General features: G+C 52.7%; 3 protein-coding genes across 3 annotated transcripts; 1 reads left to right on the top strand and 2 right to left on the bottom strand.

Moving 5' to 3' along the window:
- Positions 1 to 1,588: 1,588 nt before the first annotated feature.
- On the bottom strand, positions 1,589 to 3,347 carry COL26b_010784 (uncharacterized protein; the record flags this gene model as incomplete). The annotated part of the gene is made up of 5 exons (XM_053183470.1): positions 1,589 to 1,607; positions 1,680 to 2,476; positions 2,536 to 2,732; positions 2,793 to 3,130; positions 3,187 to 3,347. 5 exons carry the CDS (start codon positions 3,345 to 3,347, stop codon positions 1,589 to 1,591), a joined length of 1,512 nt encoding a protein of 503 aa, XP_053032621.1.
- Positions 3,348 to 7,482: 4,135 nt separating this feature from the next.
- Positions 7,483 to 7,942, top strand: COL26b_010783 (uncharacterized protein; the record flags this gene model as incomplete). The annotated part of the gene is made up of 2 exons (XM_053183469.1): positions 7,483 to 7,793; positions 7,906 to 7,942. 2 exons carry the CDS (start codon positions 7,483 to 7,485, stop codon positions 7,940 to 7,942), a joined length of 348 nt encoding a protein of 115 aa, XP_053032620.1.
- Positions 7,943 to 8,077: 135 nt separating this feature from the next.
- Positions 8,078 to 9,832, bottom strand: COL26b_010782 (uncharacterized protein; the record flags this gene model as incomplete). Its single annotated transcript, XM_053183468.1, has 1 exon — positions 8,078 to 9,832. One exon carries the CDS (start codon positions 9,830 to 9,832, stop codon positions 8,078 to 8,080), a length of 1,755 nt encoding a protein of 584 aa, XP_053032619.1.
- Positions 9,833 to 10,246: the final 414 nt, after the last annotated feature.

Genomic DNA, 10,246 nt, shown 5'->3' with positions numbered 1-10,246 from the left:
ATCACCTTAGCCTCTGAAGACCTGATCTACTACAAGCCTACGACCTACGACCCAGACCACGACCTCAGTGTACTGTTACTACGTGTCAATCCCCAGCTTCTGTTAGCAGACCCTACTGTCGGATAGCTGACCGTAACATTGTTGTATTTCTATCTCGTCTCTTCTCGTACCAAGATACCATTTCTGTGCTTTATACAACCATGCAGCACATAATCATAAGCCTTTTGATTCTATCTCCTCCCGCCGGCGCTGTTTTCAAGAGCGATATTGTCGCTTTTCATTAGTGTGTTCGGCGGTTAGGCAGCCTACTCCCTGGAAACTCCGTCATATCTGGTCTTTCGGTTGCTTTGGTATTATCCGTGGCGATTGTGCATGGAGCAATCGCCTCTCAACTTGAAATTATAGCCGGCGTTTCTCCTATATTCAGGGTTCAATTTGATCATGGTTAGACAGCGATGCTACCTACCCTCTTCCCTTAACTTCTTTTGCATAGTTTGCCGTCTGTGAGCACACCTTTTTGACTGCAGTATGACTCTGACAGGAAAATATGCAAGGACCAGGATGGCCTTCAGGCCTAGGCCTCACAGAGAAACCTCTATGACCACCTATGGCAAGGCTACTCGTAAGGATGTGAGTATGCGTGCATGTGTGCGCTGTCTTTTACGCCGTTGCTTCCCTGTTTACATAGGGCAAATGGTGTCCAGCCGTCAGACGAATCTCGTGTGGACGAGTTCAGGTGAATCCGGCAAGTAGCCAGGCATGCGGCCAAAGTTGCTGAAGTCAGTGCGAGGACGTCTCCTTTCGCTTTCCAGCCAACGACCAACATCGCTCGTCTCGTTGCTGGCGTCGCACTTCGGCTCTGCAATTGAGCGCAACTTATTTCTCCTTCTCATGTAGCAAAATGTTAAGGCGATCGAGATGGACATGAGCGCGAGAGCCGAAAACACGAAAATTACGACGATAAGTCGCATTTGTTGGCTCCAGTCGCTCGGGGCATTTCCGAGTTGTTGGACAAGGTTTTTGTACTTCTCCTCCCAAATGTTGGACATGGTGTCTGGGATGGTGGCGATGTTTTCCATCTTGGAATGTGGATTGATAGTCTTGACTTTGAAGATTTGGGATCTTGAGATACTGTTTGTTGGGTGAGGATGTGCTGCTACGGGAGGAAAATACGCAGCAGTTGGGGTGCACAGAGCGATGATAAGTGATATCACAACTGTACCTCCGAAAGCGAATGAGCGTTCATCGCCTGAAAGTTCACAGTCACTGGAAAGTCGAGCCTTTTGGTAACAGGGGTCCACAAAATCGTGTCTTGCTTTTCCTTTCTCCGAAGGCAATTGTTAGAAAGCCCAACCTCCGACGTGACCAGCTCGCACCAATTGCAATATTCTACAAGATAGAACATAGTGGCCGTTGTGCCAATTCTTCATTGACAGATCATATGATGCAGAGGGTATTCACTCTCAATACGCACTTCAGGCTGCCAGATTGCTCAATGTATTTATACAATAGTAACCTTAAAATGGTACGTGCTAGATAGCACAGCTGGAACCCTGCGGGCCAGCATTGAAGAATCGAACAATTTACACTAATCGGCAAGCTCTTCTCTGTAGCTTCAGGCAGGCCTAATAGTATGTCAGTACACAGAGACGCACAGCTGCACATGATGGAAAACTCACAATCTGAAGCCCCCAGTCCTTTGCTGGAACATGCCCGTTGGGTCAACCTCCGCTCGAACCTTTTGAGCGAGCTCTCGCTTCTCTGGCTTCAATCTCCCCCAGTAGTCCTGTCGGAAGTAGCCGTCGTTCATGAAGAGTGGCCTGTAGATGTCCGGAAGGGTGCCGTCCGCAATGAAGCCATCCACCCGAGTCTTCATGCCAGAGTACAAGTCAACCATGGTCTTGTCAATCGTGGCGTCATCAAGCTGTGAAACGTAAGAGTAATCAAACTCAAAGATGATTCTGTCGACATCGTCATCGAGGTCCAAGAGATCGCCGCCATTCTCACGTGCGATGCGAGGCAGGGACTTTGGAATAGGCTGGAAGGCAATGGATGCAATCATGCCGAATACGCCGGCCTTTGCAGATGACGTGTTGTACCAGTGGTCGTAGTACGAACGCATCACCTTCGCACCGTCGGCAGCGGAGGGAAGGGGGGTCGTCTCGGTCGCGATGGTGTAGACGCTGCCCTTCAGGACGAACTGGTTGTTGGATGTCAGAAGGTCTGTATAGGATCGGGATTTGCAGCTGTTGATGGTCGGGCCGATGTCGAGGAACTCCTTGAAGACGTTGGCGGGAGGTTCGGGGCCGTCGTAGAAGAGGAACAGAATCCAGATGTCGACAAGGTTCAACACGGTAAGCTCGGAGGTTGCGATGATGGCTGCCTTCGGGTCGTCGTAGTTCTCGGTGAAGTTGCGAATGGCGGCGAGAATCTTGTCGGTCTTGTCGGCACCGAAGACCAAGTTACCACCCCAGATCTGATCTTGTGTCAGCCAACGCGCCAATTCCAAAGTCCCAGCTAATGAGTATTCCTGACCTGGCCGATGGGATGGGCTTGCAACACATATCGAGTTACGATGCCGAACGCATTGCCACCACCCTTCATAGCAGCAAGAAGGTCGGGGTTCGTCGTGTTCGATGCGGTGACAATCGTTCCATTGGCCAAAACCATCTCGACCGACACAATGTTGTTTGATGCCCAGCCATATTGAGTGCTCAGGAAGCTGAGTCCGCCTAAACCAAATCAATATCAGCATCAACCCTCGATGAATGTCCTCAGACTTTTCGTCGTACCTCCAAGCAGATATCCGCCGACGCCAACGTTTCCAATGCGGCCACCGACGACTGTAACCCCGGTCCCATCGAGAGCGGCGTGGACATCCTCCCACTTGTTTCCAGGTCCCACACTGACGGTGTTGCTCGCCTTGTCGTAGATGACCTCTTTGAGTCCCTTAGTGGAGATCAGTGGGCCATCTTTCACACTGGCATAGTAATTGTTGGGGTTGTGTCCTCCTGACTTGACGGCAAAAGTCTCGTTGTTGGTTCCCAAAACCTTGACGATGGCGGAGACCTCTTCGGCACTGGTGGGGACCAAGATGCATCCAGGTTTAAGGTTACCGCAAGCCGTGGACCTATGTCTCCCGTCAGAACAAACAGAAAACAGACACCAGAAACAGTGTTAACCTACCAGTAGTTCAGCTGTTCTGAGGTGTATCCGATGTCGAGTCCCTGGAACTTCTGGATGCTAGTGCCAGTTGAGACTTGGCTGCATGTTGCGGATTCAGCCCTGACGGCCGTCAGGAGGCCTAAGAAAATCCCCAGGGTACGGGAAAGGGTGATTCCAACCATGACGGGCAAGTTGTCAACGAAAGCGAAACCCTCCAGGAAACCCGCGCAGAAAGCAAAATCCCGCTTCCCAAAGAATTGTCATCCTATGGGTGGTCTTATATTTCAAACATTTGAGATCCCATCAGATCAACGTGGGTGACATGAGCATCAGCGCGAAATATTGGACACGTCGGGGGCCTGCATTGCAACCTTGCTCCACAAGCGAGGGCTGAATTAGGAAACAGGTTCGCTACCGGCCGATAAGCCCATGCATCATGGGCCGTGGGCGGAGCAACTTCACAGCCAACTTTTTTCTTTTCTTCCTTACTTCGCCCTTTCTCGGATGGAAGCTTTCGTTTAATTTCGTAAGCTCGGTTGTGGCTTTCTGATGGCTCGTAACGCTCGGATATTGAAACAGTGGCAAGGTTGACCGTCTGTCTGTTGGCGCCATCCTTGTGCTATGACATCCTATTTGCCCTTTGACGTCTCTGTCAGCTGAAGTTCGGCTCCAAGCAAAAGAGGGCGTGGCCACATGGCGAACAGGGCCAATGACAGCACCGCCCCGGATTCTGCGTTGAGACATTGAGTGCATAGCCATGCTGCTGAGTGGCCCGGTTCAGATTAAGGCCAAGGACGGAGGGTTTGCAGGCCGTCCGCCTCCCATCAAAGGAGGCCATCGACAGGGGCGAGTCATGATAGCTAGCCGAAGTGCGGGTCTACTTTTTGGGCCCCCACGCCTACACATGCTTCGCGTCTTGGGCTCCGAGGAATGAAGCCATGGCATCATCGTGAAGATGGCAGCACTGCAGCTTGGCTTGGGCTGCAATGTATGCTCGCTTTTCTGTCCATGTTTGCTGTTTGTCCTCGAATCCAGGGGCAATGTTGTGTTTCCCGGAGAGATTTCCAGCGCATATTGGTCAGTTAAAGGCCTCAAACGTGGCTCAACCATACCTGTCCATGTCCGGGTCCGCAAGAAAGTCACGAGACAGCACCAGTTCCCTGTTCTCCCGTGACATTCCCCCGACTCGAGTGCCATTGCCCCGTCCGTGATATCGGAGATACCACCGCGTGTTCCACGGAGGTGAGAAACCCATGGCACAAGAATACTTGGCCGTCTTTGCTTGCGGACATGCTGCACACGATGTGCCGAGGGCAAGCAAACATGAAAACACAAACAGAAAGAAAAGCCCGAGAATGTCTCGGGTTCATCTCGCGATCGGACTCGTCGGGCGACATAGGCTGCAGACGATCATCTCTTTCCGCCCTGAACTTGTGGATCTGCGAAGTTTCCACGTTGGCCGACCGTCGATCCCACTAACGGTCGCGGGGCCGCTGCGGGACCGTCGGCGTTCTCGCCTGCCGCTGACTGGTTTCCCGGGGTCGGTGACTCGGCTGGCAGAGTTTAGCCTCAAAAGCTCCAAATCAAGTTGCGGAGGGAGATGAATCGGCCCCATTCAGACGCGCGTGGCCATCAAAAGAGATGCAACCGAGCCACGACTAGTATCCGTGTCTGTGATAAAATTAAGCCGTGCACATGGCGGCGAGAGTTTCCCCTTTTTGGAAGTGGATGGTTCAAGTATCCGTAAGTTGTCCGAAAGAGATGTGGTGGAGACGTACAATGATCTGGCGCGAACAAGCCGATTGTGACAGTCCCGGAGCGTCGCCGTTTTCGAGTTCGGTGGGAGTGCGGCCCATCCCGTTGACAAAGACGGATTAACAGTAATTAAGCATAAATGAATACCTGCATATTTATATTCATAGATATGTACGGGTACTTATTCCTTCCGGGCTCGACTGAATCCACGCTGCCTGGCCTATTCTTTCATTGGCATCCATAGTAGTGCATTCGCACCGTCACATCCACCGCTCTGCACCGATCCCGACATGCAAGATCCTACGTCTTCCCCAGGTTGAGGCTGAAAAAGATAAAGTGGGCCGGGTCGCACAGAACAATAACATCGAAACTCGACCAACATAGTAGAAGTCATGGTAACACAGAGTCAGGCTGCCGAGGCAGACCCTCTCTCTGAGACGGTACTCGTGTACACCGTGATCGGGGTAAAAGGTGCCGATAGAGGACAGCGGTTGATGCAAGTTCTGACCCATCAGAAACCATCCGACCCATACAGACACAGGTGGATTGGAATGATAACTCGTTGATGAATACCACATTCATCGCGATGCGAATGCTCCACTCATTCTATCAAGAGTGTGACCCCCCCTTCGGCCTACCAAACAGGCGGTGTGATCTTCTTCTGTTGGTTCTATCAGGAGACGGGCGGTCCTCCGATGGCTAGTGGAGCCTGTCAAGCCCAAATTCAGCCGTTTGCAGCATTTCGGCTGGAACGCGCCGCAATGAAACTCACCTTTCAGTGCAGGTCGATGTACCTCGCCGCAATCGTCACCCCATTTTTAGCAGTCTTCATCCTATCATGCTCGAGCAAAACCCAGGCGCCGCAAATACTGGCCAATGGGCATTCATCGTCGGTTCGGGCTCTTGGCTGTTGGTGCAAGTTGAGCGGGAACCCCATGAACAAGTACCTGTAGCTTTGCCGTAGGCATATTTAAGCTCTGTACGACGTCAGAAGTACAATCTGGTGAGGGCAGGTGATGTTGAAAGGAAAAGAGAGAGACGCATGATGGGACAGTTGTGCGTGGGATCTGGAACCCTGCTCTGGTCCTACAGCGTGTAAGCAATTAAGAGCCGTCGTCGCCGCCACATTACTTGGGTTTCCGCTAGTCCTCTCCCCCACCATTAGTTTTCTTCTCGCGCCTTCTTCGTCCTTGCAATCAATCGGGTGCTGGTTTGCCTCATGCCGCTTGCGCTCAGTGAGCTGTGCGTCGCTGTTGAACAATGTGAATTTGACTTTTGAGACTACACTTACAACATTCTCCCTCCCATTGCGTCTGTAATCCCATCCATCGACCACACCGTGCGATCATGCAGACCTCAGACCTGCAGAATGTAGATGGGCCGGACCCTGACTTTGTAAGCCTCTAGGTGCGCAGCGCAACGATATGTGCAATTGACGTGAACACGCGCAGGATACTGAAGTGGACGAAGCGTTGGGTGTAGAAGATGTCAGTACTTTTCTCTTGGACTGACTCTGTGTTGCGAATGCATCCACCGAAAATGAGGAAATTGTCATTAACATTTCTGCTCGGGCTCCAGGACTTTGAGAGAGCGTCGCTGTACTCTGTTAAGTCGGAAATCAAGAGATTCCAGTTTGAGAATGGCAGGACTTACCATTCCATGAGTGAAGGGAGTGCGTCTTCACTTGCTTCACTATAGGTTTGCTACGCTAATGCTTGATAGAGTATAACTACCCAAACGATGATGTAAGTGATTACTTCTGGGAAACCTCATCATAATCAAGATATTTATTGGTGTGATCAGGAAGAGAATAGCCGTCTAGGTATGTCTTTCAAGTCCCATGGTCCAATGTCCATGTTCTGATGAAAATAGAGTTGCAGCATCGCATCTGGAACCTTACACTTGACGGTGAACTAGCGCTATGTCCAGCACATAAGACGGCCAAGAACGTCTTGGATATGGGTACTGGAACTGGTATTTGGGCCATCGACTACGGTAAGTTCCTCTCTAATCTACGTTACTGGTTTAAAGGGTTTGCGATGTCTTTCGTCAAGAGGGTTTATATACTGACAAGCTCGTTACAGCGGACGCCTTCCCATCTGCACAGGTTCTTATCGTCTGCGGTACGTAAACAGTGCCTCTAGCTAACCTACAAGTAGGTCATTGGCGTGGACTTAAGTCCGATCCAACCAGAATGGTAAGCGTACTCTTACATACGTCCACGAAGTTTCAAGCAATGATCTCATTGAAGCTGTCCAGGGTACCCAACAATTGCAGCTTTGAGATTGATGATCTGGAGAAGAGGTGGGTCTGGTCAAAACCTTTCGATTTCATCTTTTGCCGGACTATGGAAGGTTCATTCTCTCACCCAGTCAGCATCATCCATAAGATTTATGAGTGAGTTTGCGGGGCCCTGCAGCCCCTTCAACGCATTTGCTCACTAGCGCTACTAGGGCTTTGGAACCCGGCGGCTGGTTCGAGGCAGGAGGTTTCGTGCTTCCAATCGGCTGCATCGACCAAACTCTCTTCGAGTCCCCGGCTCTCATGCGCTGGCACGAAACCATGTACGAGGCCGGCAATGCCATCGGCCGTTCCATCGAGAGCCCATCGAAGTATGTGGACGCCATTCGCACCGCCGGCTTCGTTGACGTCACTGTAAAGAGGTTCGCCTGGCCGCTAAACTCATGGCCTAAAGAGAAGAAGCTCAAGGAGATTGGTATGCTGCATTACGTCAACCTCGACTTGGCACTAGAGGGGCTGTCCCTGGGCTTGTTTACACGCGCCCTGCGATGGACACGGCAAGAGGTTTTGGATCTCTGTGCTGAAGCGCGTATGGACTTGAAGAACAGGAAGATCCACGCATATTGGAATGTGTAAGTCTACCTATCTATCTTTCCAACTCCTTTTCTTCAGAAGAGGTCTGCTGAAATGTAGTCCCTTGATCCTTGGTAGAACAAATAAGCATCTCGTTACTAACCTTCGCAGGCAAGTTGTGTATGGTAGGAAGCCAGAAAGGGCGTAGAACATGGATAATTGGAAGGTTGGACTGTTTCATCCCTCAAGACACACTCGCTAACACAAAGGTTGCAATGTAAGTACATAGATGTACATAAGAGTTCTATTACACAGGTTCTAGTTTACATACGAAAAGAGAGCACTATTTCCATCGTCTAAATGGGTGTGCTTCTGTGTTGAAGACAAACTCATCAAGACTTACGAGTCCCGGCTCGCTGAAGATGAGGTAGAAGTACTTTAGCGTCTCGCCCATCCAAAACGACTCCATGGAGTCGCTCGCCGGCGGTTTCCCATCCGCCGTCACGTCCCACACCGCAGTGTTGGCGAGATCCGTGCTCGTCGCGTTGTCGATGGAGGTGAACATATCCCACGCGGACTCAAGAAGCGTCGCGTCGCCGCTGGTGCGGTACATCACAAAGACGCTCTCAATGGCCTCGGGGCGGAGGATGTACCGCCGGTCCGGCACCTCAGAGAACCCCTTGACAAGCCTCTCGTCCTTGATGATCTGCTCGACGTCGTCCCCCTTGTCGTTGCGCTGCTTGACGTGCTTCTTCCACAGGGACTCGTCCCACGCGCACTCTTCCTTGGAGGGACAGGGGACCATGTAGAACGTCTCAGGCATGATGCCGTGCGGGAAGACTTTGTAAGCATAGATGCACCCGTCCACAAGCTTCCTCGCGACGTCAATCTCGGACGCGCGACCGTAGAGCTTGCTGCCGAGCGCAAAGAGGCCGCCGAGGAAGCAGACGAGATGCTGGCCTTGGGGCTCCAGCTCCACACCGGAGTCGCGGGCGTGCGCCTGGCCCGCGATGAGGATGTCGTCGTTCGCCGGCGTCATGGGCCGGAAGAGGTTGTGGGTGATCATGGGCTCAACAGCGGTTTCCCACATGGTGCGGTACATGTCGCTGCGGCCGCCGACGAGGGCGGACATCTTGGGGAAGTACTCGTAGAGGGAGTCTGCCATTGCGCCGAGGGTGTAGTCGTCGCCTTCGTAGAAGATCTTCTTCTCTGGGTTGACGACTAGTGGGAACAAGCCCGGGATCTTGGTCTTGTTCTGCTGCGCCTCAAAGATTTCCATGATTCGCTGCGTTGCGTCCCACCATTTTGGGTCGCCGGTCAAGATAGAGAGGCGGGTGAACTCCATGCATAGTGATCCAATCTCAGCCACGAGCTCGCCGTTCGGCGTGGACTGCTCCTTGCCGTCGATGGCGTCTTTAATCTTCCAGCGCGTGATGGGCATCCTGTTGGGTGTGTCAAAGGCCTTGTAGAGCATCTCGCCGACCTCGACAGCCTTGCGAAGAAGGCGCACGTCGTTGCTGAGGTCAAAGGCGGAGAGGAAGCCGCCCAGGTAGCGGATGGTAGTCTCAAAGACGTTGACCTCCTGGAGGTCGGTCATCGTGAAGTTGATGGTCTCAGCGGCGGTGACGGCGTCGGCAAATTCCTCCTTCATGTCCATGATCCACAGCGTGTCGAGGGAGTCGACGAGGGTGGCGGCCCAGCCGCCGAAGGTGTTGCGGCGCGAGCCCGACACAGGGGTGAGTTCGTCGGAGAGCCATGCACGCGCCTTGTACGAAGCCCAGGCTTTGGAAAAAGCGGCTTTTACCGTCTGTTGACGCTCTTCACGAACGCGGCGGTGGTCGCTTGATTCGTGAGGGAAAGTCGCCTGGACCTGGGGGAAGCGGACGGATGGTGATGTTGGGAGGGGACGGAGCGGCTGCGGGGCCGGGTTGTGCACCGTGACAGTTTTCCAAAAGTAGGAATCTGATGATTCTGTCTTCCAGTCTATTGGTGTTGGCAGCTGGGCTGAGGATCTGAGGCTGGGGATGCCGCCATCTGTGTGCCAGAGGAGTAGGAGAATGATGGAGACCGGCAGGCCGATGAGGACGATGCCTGGCATTTTGCGCCTTGCGAGGAGCATCCTTACTCGGAGTATGAAACGAAAAGGAAAGAGTGTGTTGGTTCAAGACGTTCGAGCCGAGCGGCCAGGCCGGATTTCTGTCCTTATCAACCCTTCCGGTCGGTGTTGTGTCTTATTTTTGGAGCAGGAAAACGGAGGGGAGTGAAGGTTGGGGGCTCGGCGCTTAAGGTTCGGGGTGACGGGGCAGTTGGGGGAAGACGCCGGCTTGGAGCCACCCTTGCCTCATGACGGTTGGTTTGCAACTCTGGACAGGACCCCTGCGGGAATAGCCTTGGCGGGGGAACATCACTGGCTTAATGGGGAGGCGGTGGCATGAGACGAGGCTCGGACCCTGGTCTGTTAAGATCGTTCCTGGTCTTTTGCCCGGTGCTGGGCGCGGAACCAACGGCTGTG

Source organism: Colletotrichum chrysophilum (assembly GCF_026319265.1).
Source record: "Colletotrichum chrysophilum strain AFK26 chromosome Unknown scaffold_120, whole genome shotgun sequence".
Taxonomy (NCBI): domain Eukaryota; kingdom Fungi; phylum Ascomycota; class Sordariomycetes; order Glomerellales; family Glomerellaceae; genus Colletotrichum; species Colletotrichum chrysophilum.
The sequence above is the reverse complement of the archived record's forward strand: the minus strand, read 5'-3'. Positions and strand labels throughout refer to the sequence as shown.